The sequence below is a fragment of the Aythya marila genome (genome assembly GCF_965140915.1).
Source record: "Aythya marila genome assembly, chromosome: 27".
In the NCBI taxonomy this organism is placed as follows: Eukaryota; Metazoa; Chordata; class Aves; order Anseriformes; family Anatidae; genus Aythya; species Aythya marila.
This window is the reverse complement of record NC_139068.1, coordinates 1842395-1864507: the sequence shown is the minus strand read 5'-3', so window position 1 is coordinate 1864507 and position 22113 is coordinate 1842395. Positions and strand designations below refer to the sequence as shown.

The 22113-nt window shown below is 65.6% G+C and overlaps 2 protein-coding genes across 4 annotated transcripts in view; one reads left to right on the top strand and one right to left on the bottom strand.

Annotated features, from left to right (window-relative positions):
- Nucleotides 1–418: 418 nt before the first annotated feature.
- Nucleotides 419–2274, top strand: SMIM24 (small integral membrane protein 24). Its single transcript, XM_082780335.1, has 4 exons — nt 419–821; nt 1517–1634; nt 1757–1795; nt 1922–2274. The coding sequence occupies exons 1-4, from the start codon at nt 749–751 to the stop codon at nt 2004–2006; spliced, it is 315 nt and encodes a 104-aa protein (XP_082636461.1). The 5' UTR covers nt 419–748; the 3' UTR covers nt 2007–2274.
- A 4076-nt stretch (nt 2275–6350) lies between these two features.
- The window catches only part of NFIC (nuclear factor I C), a 40428-nt gene continuing 24665 nt past the window's right edge, over nt 6351–22113 (bottom strand). The window contains exons 3-11 of one of the 3 annotated variants that reach the window (XM_082779935.1): nt 18064–18135; nt 17646–17720; nt 17372–17495; nt 17015–17139; nt 14589–14717; nt 14311–14495; nt 12479–12638; nt 11271–11356; nt 6351–9047 (exon numbers count right to left, since the gene is read on the bottom strand). In XM_082779935.1, coding sequence (XP_082636061.1) covers nt 9030–9047; nt 11271–11356; nt 12479–12638; nt 14311–14495; nt 14589–14717; nt 17015–17139; nt 17372–17495; nt 17646–17720; nt 18064–18135 — 974 coding nt within the window. In that variant the 3' untranslated portion in view covers nt 6351–9029. The remainder of the gene's footprint in view (nt 9048–11270; nt 11357–12478; nt 12639–14310; nt 14496–14588; nt 14718–17014; nt 17140–17371; nt 17496–17645; nt 17721–18063; nt 18136–22113) is intronic. The other 2 variants (XM_082779936.1, XM_082779937.1) reach the window with 2 other exon arrangements.

Here is a 22113-nt window from a genome sequence, read left to right as displayed (position 1 = left end):
GGGCAGCGTGAGCGGGGGCTGCTCTGTGCAGACCCCCAGCCTTAAAGCAAAGCCCTTCGCTGGGGACCCCACCCAATGTCCCCAGGGATTCTTCACCCCCTCGGGGAGTTGCAGTGGGAGGGGGCCCCGACAGAGCCCACCCATGGGTGCTGCCCCCGTTTGTTTTCTCCCCGAGGATGGAGCGAGGCAGAGCGGAGCCGCCCGCGGCCGTTGCCAAGGTCTGGGCGATAAGGGCATTAATATTTACCCGGTTATGGCACCCAGCACTCCCCGGGCACGTGGGGGGCAGCGGGGAGAGATAAGCCCCATCCCTCTGTCCGTCCGTCCAGCCCCCCACCCACCCGTCCCTCTGTCCATCCGTCCGTCTGCACCCACCAGGCAAATCCTGCCCCTGCTGCGTGAAGCCGCTCTTCCCAAACAACACCGACAAAGCCCCAAATCTGCCTCTTCTCCACCCAAAACTGCGCTGCTCCCACGTTCCCCAGGGGCATCTCCCCAGCTGCTCCCAGTCCGCCCAGTCTCCCCAGTGCCGGGGGTGCTGTTCCCCTGGTGCTGTGTCCGGGGGTCCCGGCGGGTGCTGGTGGCACAGCGGGGCGGAGGTGCCACCACCCGGGGGTTAAGGGCACCGCGTTGCCATGGCACTCGGTGGCACTTGTCCTCCTGAGCCCAATAAAAGCCGCCCCTTGGCCCCGGGTGCAGGGAGCGGTGCCACGCGCGCTGTAGGATCGGGCCCCTCCGCTGCCCCGCGATGCCGAGGTCCCCGCAGCCCCTGGGGCTGCTGCTGCTGCTCACCCTCGCTGCCACCGCCCGGGGACAGAACAGTAAGTGCCACCAGCACCCCGCTGCCCTCCCCAGTATGACCAGTCTGCCCAGTGCCTCGCGCACCGGCACTGGCAGCAGCCATTCTGGGGGCAGAGCAGGAAAATTTGGGGGTGACTGCTCCACCCCGTGCCAGGCACCCTGTGCTCACGGGGACAGGTTGGCTGTGGCGGGGGTGGCTTTGTCACCTCACTGGGCCTCAGCACCCCAGTGTCCCCCAGTGTCCCCCAGTGCCGGGCTCAGGACCCTACACCCTGTGATGTTGGGTGCTGTCCTCTGCGGCACAGGGCTCCCCTGTCCCTATCCCTGTCCCCATCCCAAACCCTGTCCCTGTTGCTGTCCCTGTCCCCATCCCTGTCCCTGTCCTTGTCCCTGCCCTCGTTGATGTTCTCATTCCCATCCCTGCCCCTATTGCTGTCTCTGTCCCCATTGCTGTCCCTATCCCTGTCCCCATCCCCAATGCTGTCCCTGTCCCTATTCATATTGTTATGTCCCCATCGCTGTCCCCATCCCCATCCCTATTCCTGTCCCTGTCCCCATCCCATCCCTGTCCTTTTCCCTGTCGCTGTCCCCTTCCCCATCCCCATCCCTGTCCCCATCCCATCCCTGTCCCTGTCCCTATTCCTGTCCCTGTCCCCATCCCTGTCCCTGTCCCTGTGGCTCCTTCCCGTCCCCACGGCTGTCCCCGTCCCTGCAGTCGTGGTCTCCAAGCAGTGGCAGCCGTGGCTCATTGGCCTCACGGCCGTCGTCGTCTTCCTCTTCATCGTCTTCGTGGTGCTGCTCGTCAACCGCTTCTGGCAGCTCAGGATGCGCAGGTGGGGGCCGGGGGGGACCTGGGGGGGGCTGCAGCGGCGCCCCCCACCCGGGACAGGGGGGCGGGGAGGGCACGGTGCTGACCCCTCATGTCCCCCCCGTGTCCCCTCGTGTCCCCCCGCAGGAAGCACGGAGCCCCTGAGGAGCCGCAGGCGATCGGCAGGTACCAGCCCAGCCCCAGCCCTGCCTCAGTTTCCCCTCTGGGGGGTCCCACGCGTGGGAGTGGGGTGGGGGGGGGGGGGTGGATGGGGGCAGCGCCCCACTGATGGCCCCGTCCCCGTCCCCGCAGGCTGGAGAAGGCCGCCTACAGCAACGCGGCGGCCGACAGGGACAGCGAGGACGAGCGGGAGCACAACAAGGCCACGTCGCTGTGACACGCGTGGGGCGAGCTCCGGCCCACCCGCGGCCGCGAATCCGCGCCGGGTTTTGCGGGACGCCGAGAGCCGAAAGGCCCCGGCTGAGCGCAAAGCCCGGCCTGGAGCCCGGCCCCGCGGGAATGGATCGAGGACGGCGCCCCCCCACGGCAGCCCCCGGGACCCGCGTGGGAGCCGCGTGATGGGAGCCCACGGGGGGGGCTGTGGGCGGCCCCCCCGCTGTAGCCCAGCAGTAAAGCTGCCAGTCCGACCCCGCCTCCCGTCTCTGCTGTTGCTGTGCGAGGGGATGGGGCCGTGCCCACCCACGCGTGGGTGCGGCGGGGGGGTGGGTGGGTGGGTGGGGGGTGCCCCCCGACCCCACGGGACCCCTGGGTGACACGGGAGGGGTGGGGTGACGTCATGAGGGTGCGTGGCGCGGTCACGTGGACGAGGTGATGATGTCACGTGGGGGGGGGGGCAGCACCCCACGCGTGGGTCACCCGTGGGTGCCCCAACCCCGTGTCCCCCCCACCAAGTGTGGTCCCCACGCGTGTCCCCGGGGAGCCGCCACCTCCTGCGTGGGGCGAGGGCACCCACGGGTGGCGGCACCCCCCCGGGGCAGTGCCCGCCCCGCCCCGCAGCGCCCCCACGCGTGTCTCGGTGTCCCCCGTGGGGGCGGCAAAGGAAGCGCGGACGCGGCGTGGAGTTGAAGCATAGCTTGTTTAATTTTTATACATTTTTTCGTCTTTTTTTTTTTTTAAACTTTTCTCTTTTCTCCTTTTTTTTTTTCCTCCGCTTTTTTATTTTTTTGTCTTTTTTTTCTCTCTCTTTTTTTTTTTTTAATCCTTTTTTTCCTTTTTTTTTTTTTTTTTTTTGCATAGGGGAGGGGGGCGAAAAAAAAAAAAACGAAACGGAAAAAAAAAAAAAAAAAAAAAAAGAAACGGAAAAAAAAAAAAAATCCAACCGAAAACCAAAAATGACCAAAAACCAAAAAAAATGACCAAAAATGACCAAAAAAAAAAAAAAAAAAAAAAAACCCACAAAATTCCCTAGCCACGTTCGGGAGCTGTATGGAGGCAGGCGCGGCGGGGGGGCTGCGTTCGTGTACATGGAGTAATCAAATATCGAGAAGCTCCGGGGAGGCGAGCGGGGGTCCGGGGGGGGGCAGCATGCAGGGGGGGGGGGGCACGCGTGGGGCCGGGGGGGGGCAGCGGCGCCCCGCTGAGCTCACCCCCCGCAGCGGCACGGGGGGGACGCGGGGAGCGGGGGGGGAGCTGGGGGGGTCACCCCAATGGGGGGGGGGGGGGTGAAGGGAGGGGGGTGAGGGGGGGGGCAAGGAGCCCCCCAAAAAAGCGGGCGCGGGCGGCCGGCAGCGAGCGAGAGGCACTGCGTGGGATTTTTGGTATTGGTGTCGTCGTGGGCCCGCCGGCGGCCCCGCCGCGCTTTTTTTTGGGGCCTTTTCTTGCCTTTCGGTTAGTTTTGTTCTTTTTTTGTTTTGCGACCCCCCCTCCCCACACCCCAAATTTCCCCGACCCCCCCCCCCCCCCCCAGATCCATCCATCCCCGGCCCGCGGGTGCTGCCCGTGGGTGAGGGCCGGGGAGCAGCGGCTCCAAACGGAGAGGACGAAACGAAACCAAACGGAAAAAAAAAATTAAAAAAAAAAGGAAAAAAAAGAAAAAAACAAACAAACAACAACAGCAGACATATATATATATATATTTATATATATATATATTCCTTACTTTGCCACTTAAAGTACCTTAACTGCGTGTCGGCCCGCAGGGACCCGCGCCCCCCCCGCCCTGCGGCCCCATATATATATATGTGGGTGTATATATATATATATGTACAGGGATTTATTTATAGGTCACGAGGACTTTTTCTTTCTTTTTTTTTTTTTTTTTGAATTTTTTTTTTGTATTTTTTTCCCCATTTTTTTTTTTTTAAACGCTTTTTCAACGCAAACGAGTACTAAAAACAACCCCCCCTCGGGGACTGTAGTGCATGAGAACCGGAGCGAGCCCCGGGCAAGGGGACCTGGGCTTGTGGCGGCGCGGGATTGTGTCCCCCCCCCCTAAAAAAACCTGTCCCCAAGCCCCTGGGGGGGGGGACACCCCGCGATGACCCCCCCACCACCACCGGCGGAGCTGATTGTGGCCACCCCAGGGGGGGGGCTGAAAAAAAAAATCACGGCGAAGGGTTCAAAAATAATAATAATAATAAAAATTAGTGGTCGGCCCCCCCCTCCCCGCCCCCGGCCCCCCCCCCAGCAAGCCCCCCCCCAGGCAGCCTGGGTGGTGGGCGGGGGGGGGTTGCATATTCCCTTCGGCTGGGGGCCGCGGGGGGGGCAGGATGCGGCCCCCAGCGCAGAGCGGAGCAGTGCAAATATCCCGGGGGGGGGGGGGGGAAGGAGGGGCGCTCCCTGCCCCCCCCGGCCCGAGCCTCCCTCCTTGGGGGGGGGTCGGGGTGCGTGGGGAGGGGTGGGGGGGGAATCCGTGATTTTTTTTTTTTTTGCTTTTTTTGCCTTTTTTAACATTTTCTAAGGTGCTTTTCTTGCCGAGGGCGGGTTTTTAATGTTTTGTTTTTTTTTTTTTGGGGGGGGGGGGGGTGCGGCCCCCCCCCCTCCACGCAGGCGAAGGCAGCAACGGGGGGGGGGGAGGGATCCGGGGACCCCACGGGGGATTCCCCACGGCGCGCGTGGCCCCGGCCCGAGGGGCGCCCGCGCCCCACGCCCCCCCCCACGCCCCGCGGGCTGGGGGGGGCCCGGCCGGGGGGGGCCGCGCTGCCCCCGCTGCTCCGCTCCGGTCACGGGTGAGAAATGTTTATTTCCTCATTTATTTATTTTTTTTTTTTAATTTTTTGCTTTAAACTGAAATTTTTCTATCCTTAACCCCCTTTTTTTTAATTTTTTTTTTTTTTACAATTTTCACATTTTTTTCCCCATTTTTCCGTATAGATTTTTTTTTTTTTTTCCCCTCAACTCGACGCTAAAACTACCGCTACCTGCGTTGCATTGTCCTTGCAGAAACCAATACTGCGCCGTGCAGCTCCAAAGGGGAGGGGGGGGGGGGGGCTCCTCGGGACCCCCCCCCACCCCCCAAAAAAAAAATAAATTGCCCCCCCCTCCCCCATCTGCACCTGCCCCCCCCGGGTGGCCGAGCCACGACCCCCGACCGCGTCTCCTCAGCGCCAAGCAGCAGCGAGGCCCCCCCCGTGCCCCCCCCCCGGCTCATCACGACCCCCGTCGGTCCTCGGCCGCGTGGGTTTTAAGGCAAATTCTGGATTTTTTAGGGGTGCGCGCGGCTGGGGGGCGGGGGGGGGCTGCAAAAGCCCGGCCCCCTCCCCCGAGGATGAAGCCGGTGGGGATGGGGGGGGGCTGCGTCCCCCCGGGGGGGGCACAGCTACATTCACACGGTTCCATTCCTGCCACGAGAGCAGTCGGGCTCAGCCCCCCCCCCGGCGGCAGCCCCCAGCCCCATTTCGCAGCGTTTAGAGGAGGGGGGGGTCCCATGGTCCCCCCCCCCCCTTTGAGCTCCCACCCCACTGCGTCCTCACGCCTCGCCCGGACACACTGCGGGGGGGGGGGACACACATGGGGGGGGGGACATATGGAGGGGGGGGGGGTCCCCACCAGCATCCCACCGCCCCCCCCCCCCCTCCTCCTCGCCGCCTTTGGTTGCTGAAAGCAAAAAAATGAACATTAAAAAAAATAATAAAAATAATGAACTAATTAAACCAAACAAAAAAAAATACAACGAAAGGAAGGAAAAAGAGGCAAAGCGAAGGGGCGCGAGGCCCCCGGCCCCCCCCCCCGGCCGCCGGGCCCCCCCCGGAGCCGCAGCCCCAGGGGTATTGCATATTCGGTGTGTTCGGACAGGGCGCACTCGGCATTAACAACTGGAAGACGTTTAACGGGGGGGGGGGGGAACAACAAAATCGGTAAAAAAACAGAGAAAAAGGGACTTTCCGGCCCCGCGGCCCAACGCAAGAACACGACATGCAGACGGCGAGCGGGCGGCGAGCGGCCGGGCCCCCCCGGCCCCCCCTGCGGCGGGGAGCCCCAGGCATGCAGCTCCTCCTGTGCGGTGAGCCCGGTTCTGGTAATACTTAGTCTTCGAAGGCAAGGCACATCATGTGGTATAAAATTTCGTGCAAATTAGGAAAACATGGATTTTTTTTTTTTTTTTTTACGGCTTTTTTTTTTTTTCTTTTATACAGATTTTTTTTTGTTTTTTTTTTTGTTTTTTCTCTTTTCTGAAGGGGGAAGGTAGAGCCGGTTAATACAGTCTGCCATGCACAGCATCAGCCATCCACGGATGGGTTGAGCCAGGTCACGAGATCCTGTTAAAGCACCATGCAGTTTATTTGTCTTTTTTTTTTTTTTTTTTTTTGTCTTTTTTTTTCATGTGTTTCTTTTTTCATATCCTTAAAAAAAAAAAGTTTCCCTCTCCGCCAAGCGCGCTCTCTCTTTTATTTTTTTTCCTTTTTTGTTGTTTGTGGCTTTTCTTCTCATCGTCTTTTGTGTGTGTTTTGTGTTATTTTTTTTTCCTTTTTTTGTTTTTTTTTTTTTTTTCCTTTTTTTTTCCCCGGGATTTCCTGCGTCAGCCCTTTCCCCGCGGTGCCACGCTGCGCCCAGGCGGGCAGGATCCGGCCTTGCTGGGCCATCCCGGGGCTGCTTGAAAGGGGGGGGGGGGGTGCAAATGCTCTGGGGGGTGGCGGGGGAGGCGAGCAGGGTGCGGGTTCAGGTGCGGGGTGCGGGCGGTCCATGGGGTGCCCCACGGGGCGGCGGCAGTGGCCTTGGGCCATCCCTCGGTGGCTTCGTGCCGGTGTCCCCGCAGCCGTGCCATCACCTTGCGGGAGGCATCGGGGCCTTGGCCAGCCCCTGCTCGTCTCCGGGTGCCGCGTGCCGGGTCCCCTGCTCTAAGGCACTGCCCGCGGTGCGGCGCGGCCGGGTCAGACCCGCTCGGTCCCCACGTCCCCTTGCTGGGCGCGGTGACATCTCGCCGTGGGATGGGGCCACCTCCGGGCTCTTCCTCGTGTGCTCGCCGTGAGCGACGCCTTGGTGCCGACGCACTGGTGCCGACGGAGCGATGCTCGCCGCGGTGCTGGCACGGCGACGGTGCCGGTGGGCGATGCTGCGTGGCGATGCCCTGGTGCCGGTGCCAAGGTGCGGTGCTGCGGTGGTGCCAACGGGCGATGCTCCGGTGCTGGCGTGCAAAGCTCGGGGCCGGCAGGCGATGCTTGGTGTCACCGTGCGGTGCTCGGTGCCGGTGTGCAGTGCTTGGTGCCGGGGCGTGATGCTCGGTGCCGGCGTGTGGTGCTCGGTGCCGGCGTGCAAAGCTCGGTGCGGGTGTGCGATGCTCGGTGCTGGCACAGCGATGCTCCAGCAGTGGGGGCTCCTTCGGGACCCGGCCCCTGCCGCCCTCCCCGCCGCGCCACGGCGAAATTGAGGCACTTGAAGCAGCGGGCAGGGTGCCCCCGCGGTGGGGCTGGGGCCGGGGGCACGGCGGGGGCTCCGTGGGGTGGGGGGGGGGTCCGGGAGCGGCTCTGCGGTCGCCTTCACTCTCGTCCTCCTTTTCTCCATCGTTTTTTAATTAAAAAAAACAAAAAACAAAAAACGAAAACCAAAAAAACAACAAGCCAGCCATCCCAGCAAGCCAGTGCCGGGGGCTCCCGTCTCTTCTTCCTCCTCCTTGTTCTCCTCCTCCTCCTTTTTTGTGATTTTTTCTTTTTTTTTTTGTTTTCTTTCTTTCATTTTCTTTCCTTTTTTTTTTTTTTTAAGATTCCCTCTTAAAAGTGCATTTCCTACAAAATGTGCAACACAATCGAACCCTCTCGTCGCAAGTCCACATGGTACCTGTCCACAGGAATGCATAGCTCGGACACACGGACGCACGCCCCGACACGGCCCCGCCACCCCCCCCGGCACCAGGACACACAAGGACACACGGGGACACGCGGGGACACGCGGGGACGCACGGGGACACGCAGGGACAGGCGGGGACGCAGGCTGTGCAGGCTGTGGGGAGCGAGGAAGGCATTGCACAAAGACGGGTGACCGGCGTCACACCACGGGGAGCGCGTCGGGAGCGTCCCCACGCCGTGTCCCCATGGGTAACGGGGCACCACCGCCAGCACAGGTCCCCAGCCCTGCCCGTGTGTCCCCCTGTCCCCAGCCCCTCTCCTGCAAGACCTCCTGCCAGGCCATGCTGGCCACCGCGTCACCGTGTCACCACGCCACCGCACCGCCACGCCACTGCATCACCTTGTCACCATGTCACCGCGTCACCGCGTCACGGTGTCACTGCATCACCCCGACACCACACCACCCGTCCCCAAGGCGCGACCACGGCACAGAGAGCATGGGACTGGGAGCCACAAGACAGCGAGCACGGCCACGGCCACGTCCCGCGGGCGCCGTCAGGACGCGTCCCCCCCGAGGGCCACCGCCACCCCCCGGCCCCCCGAGAGCCTGCGTGGGGGTCCCGGGGGGAGGAGGGCAGCGCGGGGGGGTTTGTTCTTTTCTACTCACATAGAGGCAAGAATGAAAGAGTAAAGACAACTTTGCATAAACAGCCCTCTGGCGAGCGGGGCTGCGGCCCCACTGCTGCTCCGGGAGCACCGCTGTCACGAGCTGCGTCGGGTCTCGGGCTCAGTCTCGCCGCGGGGCCGGCCGGCGGGGCAAATAGTGTTCGGTTTTTGTTTGTTTTTCTGGCAAATCAGACGTGGATGCGTTGCCGGGGGGGGGGGGGAAGGTCCTCGTAGGGTGTTTTTTTTGTTGTTTTTGTTTTTTTTTTTTTCTGTGTGGGTTGTTGTTGTTGTTTTTTGTTTTTTTTTTTTTCCTTTTTAAAAAAGTTTGAACCTTTTCCTTCTTCCTTTCCCTCTCTCTTTCCTTCCGGGATGGGTTTTGCTTGTCGTCGTCGTCGTTAGTTCGTGCTCTCCGTCGTCACCGAAAGGCTGGGCCTGGTGCTCTGGGACGGGGATTTTCCTCTCAGGGTGCCTAAAGCAGAGGAGAAGGGAGGCGAAGGGGTGGCACGGCTGCGTTATCCCAGGTACCAGGACTGCCGGAGAGAAGAGAGAGGCGCCGTTAGTGCTGTGCCCCGCGGGCCGTGCCCCCTGCCTGCGGCAGCCCCTGGGCCTCCGTGTCAGCACGTGCCCCCCCCGCCACCCTCCCCGTGCCTCAGTTTCCCCGTCTGGAGCCGGGGGGACCTGGCACGTCCTCGCCACGCAGCCCCGTCCCGCTGCGCCCTGCGTCACTGCACCGTGTCCGATGTCCCCTGTGCCACCGTCCCCGCCGCGCTGCCACCCTGTGTCCCCGTTCTGCTGGGATGTCCCCGAGCCCCTCCCTCCCTGCTGTGCCAGGACGCCCTCCCCGGTGCCGTGTCCCCCTCCCAGGGTCCCCATGGCACCGTGCCCGGTGCTCCCCGGCCCCAGCAGCAGGTCGGGTCCCGCATGTCCCCGCCGCGGTCCCTCCTGGAAGCCACCCTCACGCCGTGCCCCCCCCAGGCTCCCCACCACTGCCCCACACCCCGAGGCGACTTTGGGGACGTTTTCGCCCTGACAAAGGCTGGGATGCTCCCCGGGGCTCGCCCCGTTTGGGGACAGCGGCTGTCCCCAGCGCAGGGGGTGGCAGGGCCGGGGGTCCCACCAGCCCCACTGCCGGCCCCCCACCGCCCTCCCATTGTCTCCGGCCGCCCCAAGTCCAAGTTCATCCCCGATGACCTCATGTCTGGTTTCCGTTGGCAACGAGACAGCTCGGGGGCCTCCGCTTCCCTTAACCCTTCCCGGCCCCGCCACACATGACCCGAGAGCGCCAGGTCTCAGCCACCCTGGCCAGGGACGCCGGCGCCTCCTGCGTCCCCCCCAGCCCCTCTCCGACGTTCCCCAAAGCCCCCCCAACACCTGCGAGCACCCCAGCTCCCAACACTGCGCCACCAGAGAGACCTCTCCAGGTCTGGGGACCTGCCGTGGGTGGCACGTGGCTGGGGACAGCCCCTCCCCGGACACGGCTTTGTTTCCCCTTGCCTCAGTTTCCCCACGCAGAGCAACCCCCCCCCCTGCCCCACGGCTGGACACACGGCAGCTCCCGGTGCTGGACAGGAGGACAGGGACCCCACAAGCACCTGGTGGTGACCCACAGGGGGCTGGGGGGACCCCGCCGTGCCCATGCGTGGGGTTGGGGAAACTGAGGCAGGGCGGAGGCTGTGGTCGGCGCCAGACCGGGCACTGCGGGATGTGTGGGGACCGAGCACCCTGCGTAGGATGGGGGCACCCCACTGGAGCTGGGGGGTTCCGCGGTGCCCCAGGGGATCAGTGTGGGGGGGTCACCCCCCTTGTTGTGGCACAGCACCCCGATGTGCCCCACGGCACGGTCGCAGACCCTGAGCGCGCACACCCTGGCACAACACAGCACCCATGGGTGCCCCTGGCACGGCGCCATCCCCCCCAGTCCTGCTGCACCCCGTGGGCACATGGAGGGGTGAGGACCGAGAGGGAACCTCCCCAGGTGACCGAGTGCTGTCACCCCACGCAGCAGCCAGGCCAGCGACCAGCCGAGGCTGGTGTCACCCGTGGGGACCTCTGCCCCAGCCCGCTGGCAGTGCCTGCCGCGCTCGCGCCGGCTCACAAGCTGCAGATTAAAAACTGCCCAGCACTAATTAAAGGCATCTGGGCAGGCACACGCCACCTCCTGCTGTGTCCCGATCAGCTGGCGGGCACAGCCGGGTGACAGCAGGGTGCCTGCGCCCTCCTGGAGAGGGGACACGTGGACCCCCCGGTGCCCTCCGTGCTCAGCGATGCTGTGGGCACCCAGCTGTGCCGTGGTGGCACGTGGGGCGCAGCCAGAGCCCGGCAAGGCACCAGGCGTGGGCACGGCACGGACCCTGGGGACCCTTTGTGGCTGCAAGGCACTGGCAGCGCCTGGTGGCCTGGCACAGGGTGCCTCTGGGGCAGCCCCAGCCCCACGGGGTCACCGGGAGACCCCCCTGGCCGGGACAGAGCTGCCCGTGGTGGGGACACCACGGGGACAATGCCCACGGTGACAATGCTTGTGGTGGCGGTGCAACGCCCAGAGCAGGGATGCCCGCGGTGGCGGTGAGACGGCGGCGATGCCCATGGCACAGAGTCCCACGGAGCCCACGGCAGAAACGACCACGAGGGAAACAACCACGGTGGCAGTGCCCACGCTTGCGATGCCCACGGCGGCGGTGCCACAGCGGCGATGCCAGGCTGGTGCTGCCCGGGGCGAGGGCAGGAGGGTCCCCCCAGCAGCCCCCCCATCTCACCTGTGCCTGATAGATACTCCCAGGATCCCTTGGTCCTAATCCCACGAAGGAACGGTTCGCAGGGGGCGTGCCTGGTGCAGAGTAGGCTGGGGAACAAACGAGAGCTCGTTAACGGGGCTGCGGGCGGCACCGCCATCAGCCCCCCGGGCCAGCCCTGCCCGCTGCAGGACGGGGGTCCCGGGCACCCGGAGCCGGAGGCCGGGTGACATCCCCGGCCCCGCGGGCCGTGCCGGAGAGCTGTGCCACACGGTGCCGCGCGGTGCCTGCTGGCACGGACGGGTGCCCCCGTGCCACGCAGGCTCTGGACAGGGGCTGCCGGCGCCGCTTGGCCACATCCCCCCAGCTGGGGGCTGGCACTGGGACCCCACTGAGCCCTATGGAGGCCAGGTGGTGGCGGGAGGCCCTGTCCCCCTTGGGGACAGGCAGCACCTCCAGTGCGTCCTTCCTGAGCCCGGGGGGGGACTGGCACTGCCCGGTCCCCTCCCCGTGCCATGGCCCCGTCACCGGCTGTGCCATGCCATCCTGAGCTGTCCCCTCCACATTGATGTGTTCACGCCACCAAAACTCAGCACCCACGCTCCAGCTGGCAGCACCTGGGGACATGCGGCCTCACAGGGTACCGGGGATGTCCCTGGGGTGCAGTGGGACAGGGACGTTCCCCACCCCATGCAGCGTCACGGTGGCACAGCGTCCCACCGCCGCAGCCCGTGCCCCGAGGCAACCCTGAAATCCTCCTGCCCGAGGCGCTGCAGCCCCTCGAGGAGGAGTGGAGGGGAGCCAAGCTCGTCAGCCAGTGCTGCTAACAAAGCCTGACGTCGAGATTTTGGGGGGCTTTGCAAGCATTCCTGGACCCCCGTGGCAATGAGAGGACGATGCCCCAGCGCAGAGCCCGGCGCCGCACCGGTCCCCGCAGCACCGCACCGCTGGGGAAACTGAGGCAGGGAGAGGCGAGGAGCCTCCCCCCTGCGCCCACCCTGGGGGCTGCGGCTCTGCTGCCCCCTCCCGCTCCGCCGGCCGCCCGGGAGGGACGTGGGGCTCGTGCCGGTCCCTGGGACCAGCTCCGAGCCCGCCCGGGGTACGTCGGGCGAAGCGCCCGCGCCGCCCTGCCTGAGACCCAGCAAACTGGTTGCGTGCATCGCCTCCGGCAGCACCCCGGGGTGGCGAGAGGAGGGGGCCGGCGGGAGGGTGGGCGCCGCGGGGGTGCTTACTGGGTGACGTCGGTGAGGTCGTCCCTCCCTCCGAAGTTGTCGTGGTGGATTTGGTGTCAGGAGAGACGGCCAACCGGGGCATGCCGGGGGGAGGTGGCGGCGCCAGCATCTGCGTGGGCAGGTAGTGGCTGGGCACTTTCACTTGACCACTTCCATTTAACTGGGGACACAACACAGACAAAAAACAAACAGCAAAAGCCATTAGGGAGGCACAGGCGGCAGCGGCGAGGCCGGGCCCCGCGCGGCGCGGAGCGTCCCTCGGTGACACGAGTTTGGTGGGGCTCAGAGCAGCCCTGAGCGGACGGCACTGGCGAGCCCTGGCACAGGGGGGAGCAGAGCCACCGAGCGGGGACAGGGTGGGGGCGACACCGCGGGACCCCTTGGAAGCGGGGAGGGGGCACCTCGCTGTGGCGGCCTCCGAAGGCTCCTCCGCAGCCTCCCCGTGGTGGAGCCTGGTGGAGGCTGCTCCCCCCCTGCCGGCCTGGAATCCATCCTGAACTAGCCCCTGATCCTGAGCCCCTGCATGGGGAAGGGCAGTCGTGCCCCTCGCCCTGGCATCAGGCCTTGCTGGTGCTGGGCAGGGGGTCCCCAAGACCCTCTGCGTCCGGTGGCGGAGCCAGGGTACGGAGGCACGGGGTACAGAGGCATGGGGTATGGAGGCACGGGGTGCAGAGGCACAGGGTACGGAGGCATGGCGTGCAGGAGGGACCAAAGCCACCCCTGCTCCTGGCCTTGGCACAAAAGGAACCCAGTGCTGGGTGCACGGGGTGCACGGGGTGCACGGTGTGTGGTGCACGGGGTGTGTGGGGTGCGTGGGGTGCTGGGTGTGCGGTCCACGGGGTGCACAGGGTGCTAGAGGCACAGCGTACTGGGTGCACTGGTACTGGGTGCAGAAGCTGCTGGGAGCACGGGGTGTGGGCTGCCTGGTGTGCTGGGTGCACAGGGTGTGGGGTTGTGAAGGTTGCTGGGTGCACAGGGTGCTTTGTGCAGAGGGTGCTGGGTACGTGGGGTGCTGGGTACGTGGGGTGTGGGGTGCATGGCATGCTGGGTGCATGGGGTGCATGGGGTGTGCGGTGCCTACGGTGCTGGTTGCACAGGGTGTTTGGTGCAGGCAGTGCTCTGTGCACAGGGTGCTGGGCGCACGGGGTGCTGGGTGCACGGGGCGCTGGGTGTGCGGGGTGCTGGGTGTGCAGGGTGCTGGGTGTGCAGGGCATTGGGTATGCAGGGTGCTGGTGTGCTGGATGCACGGGGTGCTGGGTGCACGGGGTGCTGGTGTGCAGGGTGCTGGTGTGCAGGGTGCTGGGAGCACGGGGTGCAGGGAGCACAGGGTGAGGGAAGGCGCAGAGCAGCACGGCGAGCCCCTGCCACCCCGGGGTGACGCAGCAGGACGCGGTACAGCAGCGGGCCGACGGGTCACCAGCCTCTGTGCAGGCGGACGGGGCACGGCGGGCCCAGCGCTCCACCGGGCGCGCTCCAAGACGGTGCCTCTCCGGAGACGGTCACATCCACAGCCAGACACCCCGCTGTCCCCTGCGTCCCCAGCCCCAGGTGACGGCTCAGCCCCGCGGGTCCCAGGGGACCGCAGCCCCATCGCCGGAGAAACGAGGTGCGCCGACTCCACCCGCACACTGAACCAACACCGATGCTGGTCCGGAGCTCGTGCCGGCACCCGGCTGCCACCAGAGCCCCCAAACCCCCCCGTGCAGCGGCGGCGGAGCCCCCCGACACCACGCGTCCCTGCCTCCGGGCGACGACGCTCGGGGGGACCGCGTCCCCTCGGGGGTACCCCCGACAGCGGGGATGGTGACGGCGACGGGGTGCGGGACCCTTACCGGTCCGGGCTGCTGGTTGGACGGGTCGCAGGCCAGCGAGACGAGATCTTTCAGGGGGTCCTGCGGGTTGAGATGAGGCGGGTACCGTATGGCCGTGTGGGGGAAGTAGGTGGAGGCCGTCTGGGGGAGAATCGAGGTGGTGGGGAAATGCAGCGTGGACGAAGGGTGCGGGCTGCGAGCGATACCTGCGGGACAGAGAGGGAGAGGGGACGGGCGGCGTCACCGGGAGCCCCCGGACCCTGAGCCCCGCGCCGGCACCGTGCTGGCCCTGCACTCACCGCTGTGCACCGCGATGACGGGACGGTGGTGCTGCGTGAAGCTGCTCAGCCGGGGCGAGGAGTCCTGGGGCGACGGGCTGTTGAAGGGCGACTTGTCCATCTCCGTCTTCTTCACGGTGGGGGAGATGCCTGGGGGGGACAGGGGGAGGTGTTATGGTCCGCGCACCCCCAAAGTGTCCTGCCTTGGGGTGCTGGGCTTGTTTGGGGGCACCCTGGGGAGGGTGTGCGGGTGCAGGAGGGGTGCACGGGTGTGAGAGCACCTGGGGGTGTGTGGGTGGGTGTGCACCGGCACGTGGGTGTGCACCACTGGGTATGCACGGGGATCTGCGTGCAGGTATGTGCACACACGTGTGCAGGGAGCTGTGCACATGCACAAGGCACCTGTGTGCACCCGTGTGCAGTGTGCATTTGGGTGTCTGTATGCACGCATGTGCATGCACGTGTGTTCTGTGTGTGTCTGCGTGTGTCTGTGTGTGTCTGTGCGTGTCTGTGTGTGTCTGTGTGTGCTTCGGCTGTGTGCACAGCTGTGCATGGGTGTGCATGCATGTGCAAACAGATCCGCATGCGTGTGCATGAATGTGTGTGTGTGCACGCGTGTGCAGGCGTGCGTGCATGTGCTTCAGCATGAGTGTGCGTGCATCTGTGTGCACAGCTGTGCAATCGTGTGCAGGTGTGTGCAGAGATGTGCACACCGACCTGCAGGTGTAGGAGCTCGTGTGCATGTGCCTGCGTGTGCATCAGCACGATGCTGTGCATTCGTGAGTGTGCACATGTGCACCATTGTGTGTACAAGCGTGCATCTGTGTGTGTGTACAATGCATGTGTGTGTGGGGGGCTGGGCTCCCTCTCCCCACGGTGCCCGTGGGGCTGGGGACACCCCCGCACCCCCTGACGTGGGGCAGGACCCCACACCAGCGCCCGGAGGGCTGCGTGCTCGCAGGGGGCAGGACACCCCGGTCCCCACGGGGCCAGGCGGGCGCGGGGGCTGGCGGGTTAATCCCCCCGCAGCTTTAGCTCTGGCCATTTGGCCCAGGCGCCGTTAATGGGTTTAGCCCCGTCTGAGACGCTCGTTTAGGAGGATTTCCCGGAACATCCAGTACGGGATTGCCGTAAAACCCTCGGCCACGGCTGAGCACGTCCCGCCGCCCCCCTGCCACCACTGGGATCAGGCCACCGTGGCAGACCCCGTGCACGTCGGTGCACACGTGTGTGCATGGCCCCGGCAGCCTCCTGCCCTCCCTCTGGCCTCTGTGGGGCACGGTGTCGGCCCTGGGGGCACAGACTGGGGCACGGTGCTGGGCATGGATGGAGCACAGTCCTGTCCATATGGGGCACAGCCTCGGACCATACGTAGCACAGGCCCAGATCAGGATGGGGCAAAGTCCTCAGCCCATATGGGGCACAGACCCTGGCCTATTCAGGGCACAGTCCCCAGACCATATAGGGCACAGTCTCTGGTGTGTACAGGGCACAACCCCTGCATGTATGGGGCCTTGGGGGCTGCTGTGGGGCTGGGCCCATCTTTGGGACAGCCCAGCTCCTAGGGAGGGCTGTGCAGTGACCCACAACAGGCCTGGGGGTCCGACCCCAAGGGCTGAGCCCCCAAATACCCAGAAACATCACCAACAGGAAAAATCCTCTCTGGAATGAAAACCCCATCTGGGGACAGTTTTCCTCGCGTTGGACACTCCCTTGCTCAGCTCACCCCCCAAAATCCCATTTATTTGCTTTCTGCCAGCATCCCGCATGCCTTCTGATGGGCTCCGTGCCCCCAGCCCTGCTCCTCAGCACCCCTGCGGCCACGGGATGGGGTCCAGCGGGGTGTGGAGGCCGGGCTGGATCCTGCCCCGTTGCCGGGGGTGCAGGACGGTGGGATAAAAGCGTGGGGGGCTCTGTGCCTGCAGCCCCGAGAAGGCGCCCTGGGGCGTGGGAGCCGCCGTGCCAGCCCCGCAGCATCGCTTTAATTAGCCCAGCCCGCCCCGGCCCCCCCTTTTTCTTAATGAACAGCTAATTGGGGCTGTCTAGACAGGAAAGGGAAAAAAAAAAAAAAAAGAAAAAAAAAAAAAAAAGCAAAGCAAGAAAGAAATCTGTCCACAGCGAGCGCGGCAGCCGTGGGGCTGGGAGAGGCCAGTGTGGGGCTGGCCCTATAGAAAGGCTGTACCTAAATGCGGGGGGTGTCTCATAATAGCATTATGGCACCTACAGAGAGCCTGTGCCTCAATGGGGGACCCTATAGCAGCCCCACAGCACCTATAGAGTGATTGTGCCTAAACAGGGGGGCTTATAGCAGCACCAGGGCGCAGGCACCGTGCCTATGCTTCCGCAGGGATGCCCGCCCTATAGCACCACGACGGCACCCGCAGGGAAGCACCGGCCTGCTGGGGCCCCACAGCAGCCCCTATAGCGAGGCAGCCCCCGGCACCTACCCCCTTCCATGTCTTCTGTCCAGTTGCGGCTGCTACTCGTGGGCGAGTTGGAGGAGGTGTAGTACTCGCCCCCGGGGCTCGTGTCGATGTCGTCCTCCATGGAGCCCGACTTGTGCCGTTTGCTCCTGGGGACAGCGAAGGGTCAGGCTGGCCGTGTCCCCTGCCGCCCCGTCCCCCCTGTGGCCCCCTTCCTTCGCCCACCCCCCCCAGCCCGTGCCACGGGCACCCATGGGTGCTGGCAGCTGCCGTCGGGGTGCAGTGCACGCGGCAGGACCTGACCTGCCCGCGCCGTCCCACGCGGCGTGGCAGCGCGCGGCTGTGCCCGGGCCGGTCCCGGCATCGCCCCGCGGCACCTACCCGCTGGAGGAGGTGCTGGGCAGCGTCCTCCTCATGCCCGTGCTGGAGGGGTTCAGGTCGTAGGCCAGGTGGCCCTGCAGCTCCCCCAAGGAGAAATTTGGCCCCGTGCCCGTCACCACCGGCGCTGTGGGGAGAGGATGGTGTCAGCAAGGGCTCGCAAGCCACCCCGTAGTGGCACTGGTGTCCCCCCCAACCCACCCCAAAGCCCATCCCAGTGCCACCACAGTGCTGGAGAAGGTTTTTTTTTTGTTTCTGGGGGCCCACGGGCACTCACTTCGGGACACCTGGATGAGCTCGGTGACGCTGAACACCCCCGAGGTCACGAAGCTTTCCTGGAAGTCTGTCGAGTCTGCACAGGAGAGAGGGGAGGGCGTTGAGAGGGGGTGGGGGCCCAGTGCTTCCCCCCGTGCCCCCCCACATCTCCCTAGGGCACCCATGGGAGCCGGGGGGCTGAGCTGTGACCCCCCCACCCCCTCCTTGTGCCTCCCACCCGCATCCTCAGGGCCGTCTATGCTGCAGCGGCCTGGGGACAGGCTCTGGTGTCCCCGGTAGACCCACGGTTATGGGGTGCTGAGCCCTGGTTCCTCTGCTCCCATATCCTCATTTTGGCCACAAAGCCACCCAGGACATGACGGAGGACATGAGCACCCCATGGTGGTGACCCCACACGTCCCCGCCGTGTCCCCGCTTACCCAGCGTGATGGGCTTGCTGTCCTCCTGGTCCGAGCCGATGCCCGTCCGGGGGCTGCTGCTCTGCTCGGAATCTGCAAGAGAGGAAATCAGCGTAAGCCGCTGGGGAAACTGAGGCACGGGCAGGCTGCCTGTCCCCAGGAGGGACGTGACCAAGCTGGGACGTCACCTGCCACCGGTGGAGCCCGTCCCCTCCCTGCAGGCCCCACTAAGGTGCTCCCCGCCACGGCCATACCCGCACCGGCGAAGGGCCGTGACCGGAGGCCGGGGGACAGGCACCATCCTCGGTGACATCCCTGCCCCGCGTGCCCACACGTCTTATCTAAAAATACCGGCGCAGACGCTGAGCTCAGCAGCCCCACAGCCCCGACCCGCTGCCAGCAGCCTCGGGAGCATCCCTGCACCTTAACCCACCGCCGCGCCCCGGCACACGGGGCACACTTCAAACGCATCCCCGGTGCCTTCGGAGCCCTTCCAAGCACTTGGCGATAGATTTTTTTGGTTGTTTTTCTTTTCAAATTTTTCCCCGTTTCCCCCCTCCTTCCTCCTCCTCCCGCCCCTTGGCCTTCGGCATCGCTCTCGCAGCTTTGGCTGATGCCGGGAAAAGGCTGAGACAATCCAAACAGCGCAGTCAAAACACATCGGCCCGCCGCTGCCAGCCAGCCCGCCGCGGCGTTTTGTTTCTTTCTTTCTTTTTTTTTTTTTTTCATTTAATTCTTTCCTTTATTTTCTCCCCCTTTTTTCTCCCTCGCCCCCCCAGCCCCTCGTGCGCGCGCCTCCCGGCTCGGTTATTTTTGGCCGCCGCGGCGAAGCCACGCGGGCGGTGGGACCGCGCCGCCCCCCGCCCCGACACCCCCACTTGGCGTCGATGCCGGTCGCAGCCATTTTGTCTCCCTCCCCTCCCCAATTTCCAGCCTTCCCACCCCCCCCTTCTTTTTTTTTCCCTGCGCCCGCCCGCCAGCCATTTTGTGCCGGCGGCATCGCCGCATCCCGCCCCGACGCCGCATCCCGCCCCGTGCCCGTGCGCTTGCCCGCGCTTGGCTTCCTCCAGGCAGCCATTTTAGGGAGCAGAAATTCCCCCAGCGCCAAGCTTGGGGTTGGCTCCCCCCACATTTTTATTATTTTTTCCTTTTTTTTTTCCCTGCTTTTTCCCTTTATTTTCCCACTTGGAAAGCCATCGTGCACCCAGGCAGCAGCCGGCGCCCCAAGCACAGGGGTGCGAGCCGGGGCGGGGGGCAGCAGCCGGGACCCCCCTGTGCGCCCGTGGGCACCCGCGGGCCGGACACGGCCCCTCCTCGCCTCTTAAAACAACAAATCTCGCAGCGGCTCTGGAAGTGGTTAGCGATGGAGCCCGGCCAAGGCACGGGGCGGCGGCTGGCGGTTACAGCCCCAGCACCGCGGCCCCGCGCCCCCTGAGGTGCCCCCCGCTGCCCCGGCTCACCCCGAGGAGCCTCCCGGCACCCCGCTGCGGCTCTCCCCACCCCTGAGACCCTTCCCATGGCCTCTGATTTGTCCCAAGATATCACACACGGCTCTTTCAGTCACCGAGAGGTGTCCCCGAAGCACGAGGCCCGCTCAGAGCTGCTCCATGTGATGCCCCCAGTGCTTCCAAGGGCCTGTCGGTCACCCCAAGACGCCCCCCAGAGCCCCGTGCCCCCCCCAGACAACTCCCACAGCCTCGCGGCTGTCCCAGGGCACCCACACGGCCTGGGCCCTGCACCCCAGGGCTCCACATGGTGCTCGGCTCACCCCGAAATGCCCCTCGTGGGCCCTGGGCCTGCTCCAAGATGACCTCCATGGCCCTTTGGGTGTCCCAGGACCCCCACAGTGGTCTCTGTTCACCCCACGACACCCCTTGCGGGTCCTGCCCCCCCCCCCACAGCCCCTGCTCCCCCCGAAATGCCCCTCGTGGGCCCTTTGTCCCCTCCCAGGATGTGTCCCCCAGCCCTTTGCCCCACGTGGGCCTTTACAGCCCCCTCAAGACACCCCCCATGGCCCTGTGGCCGTAGTTTCCCCACCCTGAGGTGCCCCCCATGCCCCTCGATTCCCTCAGAGACGTTCACACCATCCTTCCTGTGCCCCCCAACACCTCCCACGGCCCTTTGCCCCCCCAAGCTGCCCCCATGACTCCCCCCATGACATTTCCTTGGCCCTTTGGCCATGCCAACCCCCCCATGGCCCTTTACACCCCCAAGCTGCCCCACGCAGCCCTTTGCCCACCCCAAGCCGCCCCATCCCAGCCTTGTTTGTCCCCCTGGGGGTACCCCGGGACTCCCCAAACCCCAAGACCCCCCCGCTGCCCCCACACCCCGCACCCTGCACCCGCTCAGCATCACCCAGTGTCAGCACATTGGGATGCCTGCGCTCGCTGCCCACCACCCTGGTGCTGCCCCATGAGGGGGTGCGGGTCCCCCAAACACACCCCACTTTGGGGATTGGGGCCCCCCCAAGCTGCCGGGGGGCCGCGGTGGCGCGGCCGGGCGCGCGTGCCAGCAATTTCTGGCTGCCTCCTCACGGCGCAGCGGCCGGCCAAGCTCTGCTCTCACCGCCATGTGACGGCTGCCTGCCTCCGGCCAACGCTCGCTAAAATGGCGAAGGAGCCGCCGCCGCCACGCTTGGCCCCCCCCGGAGGGGTTCTGGGGGGCTGGGAGGGGTCCCCCGCCCTCAAACATTGGGGCTGCTCTGCCTGCACCCCGCACGGAGCTCGGTTGCGCCGGGGAGATGCCCCCCGCTATGTGACCCCCTCTGGGTGTTGGTGCTGGGACCCCCTTTTTTCAGGCTGGGCTTTCCCACCCTGCACCCCCACCTCGGGGCGTGGGGGGGTCGCCGATGTGGGGGCAGCATGGACGGGACGGGGACACGCAGGGCACCCCCTGCCCATCAGTGGGGAGCTGTGGGGAAGGGGTTAAGTGCCAGCGTGTCCCCCCCCCCGCCGCGCTGCGCCGAGATCTCGGTGCCCAAACAGGTCGATAGCTCGTCCTCTTAAAAATAGAAAAGTGCGTGCCCAGGGAGGGGGGGGCGCAGCGAGGGGGGGGGCAGCGAGGGCTGCCCAGGCGCGCTGGCAGCCTGGCCCCGTGCCACCCATTGAATTACGACTGCCCCGGCCCCGCGCGCTGGCAGGGTGCCCCCGGCCCCACAGCGGCTCCCTGCCCACGGCCCCGCCGCTTGGGAACGGGCCCCCCCCCCGGCAGCCCCCGGGCTTGGCGGCCCCAAACGGGGCTGTCCCCGAGGGGGGGTCCCCGCCGGCCGGGCTCCCCCCTGGGGCTGAGGCCCTGGCGCGGGCTGCGGGAGAGCCCTGGCTCCGTGCCCGAGCGCTTACGGTAACAGGGCACGGTGTTACCGGCAGAGGCGCGGGGCGCAGGCGCGGAGGCTGGGGGATGCTGGGGGATGCTCAGGGCTGGAGGGGGGGGCTTTGGGACCGCTGGGTGATGGGCAGCCGTGCTGCAGGCTCCTGCTCCGTGCCTCAGTTTCCCCTTGGGGGGCTAATCCCCGTCCCCCTCTCTCCCTCCGCGGCAGAGCGGCCCCGGCATCTCCAAGGTGGGCCTGGCCGAACCCACCGCAGCGGCCGTCAGTAGGGCCCAGAGTGAACGGCCTAGCTGGGCCGCCTGCGGGAACCTGAGCCCCATGGGGCTGTGGGGAGCTGATTTGGACCCCCCCCCATCCTAGCAACCCCCCTGTTTGCGCTGCTCTGAGCGTTTCTCCCCATCCCGCCGCCCCTTACATAAACCCCAGCACAGCCCCGCTTGTGTAACCTCCTTTGCACAACGCCCCCCCCGACGTGCTGCACTAAATCCCAGCTCAGCCCTGCGGGCTGGGGGCACCAGAGCCCCCCCCCAGCACCCCCCGGTGCCTCCTCAGCACCCGCAGCCCCCGGGGTGCGATGAGTTTGCCGGGTCTCAGCCCGAGCATCGAGCTGGGAGCTCCCCACCACCATGAGCCCCTTGCAGAGGGGTGCGGGGCCCCAATTTTCTCGTGCTGTGGGGGGAGCGAGTGGAGTTGTCCCCCCCCCCAAGGGCTGGGGGTGGCGGGGCCGCGTCCCGCTGCCACGTTCG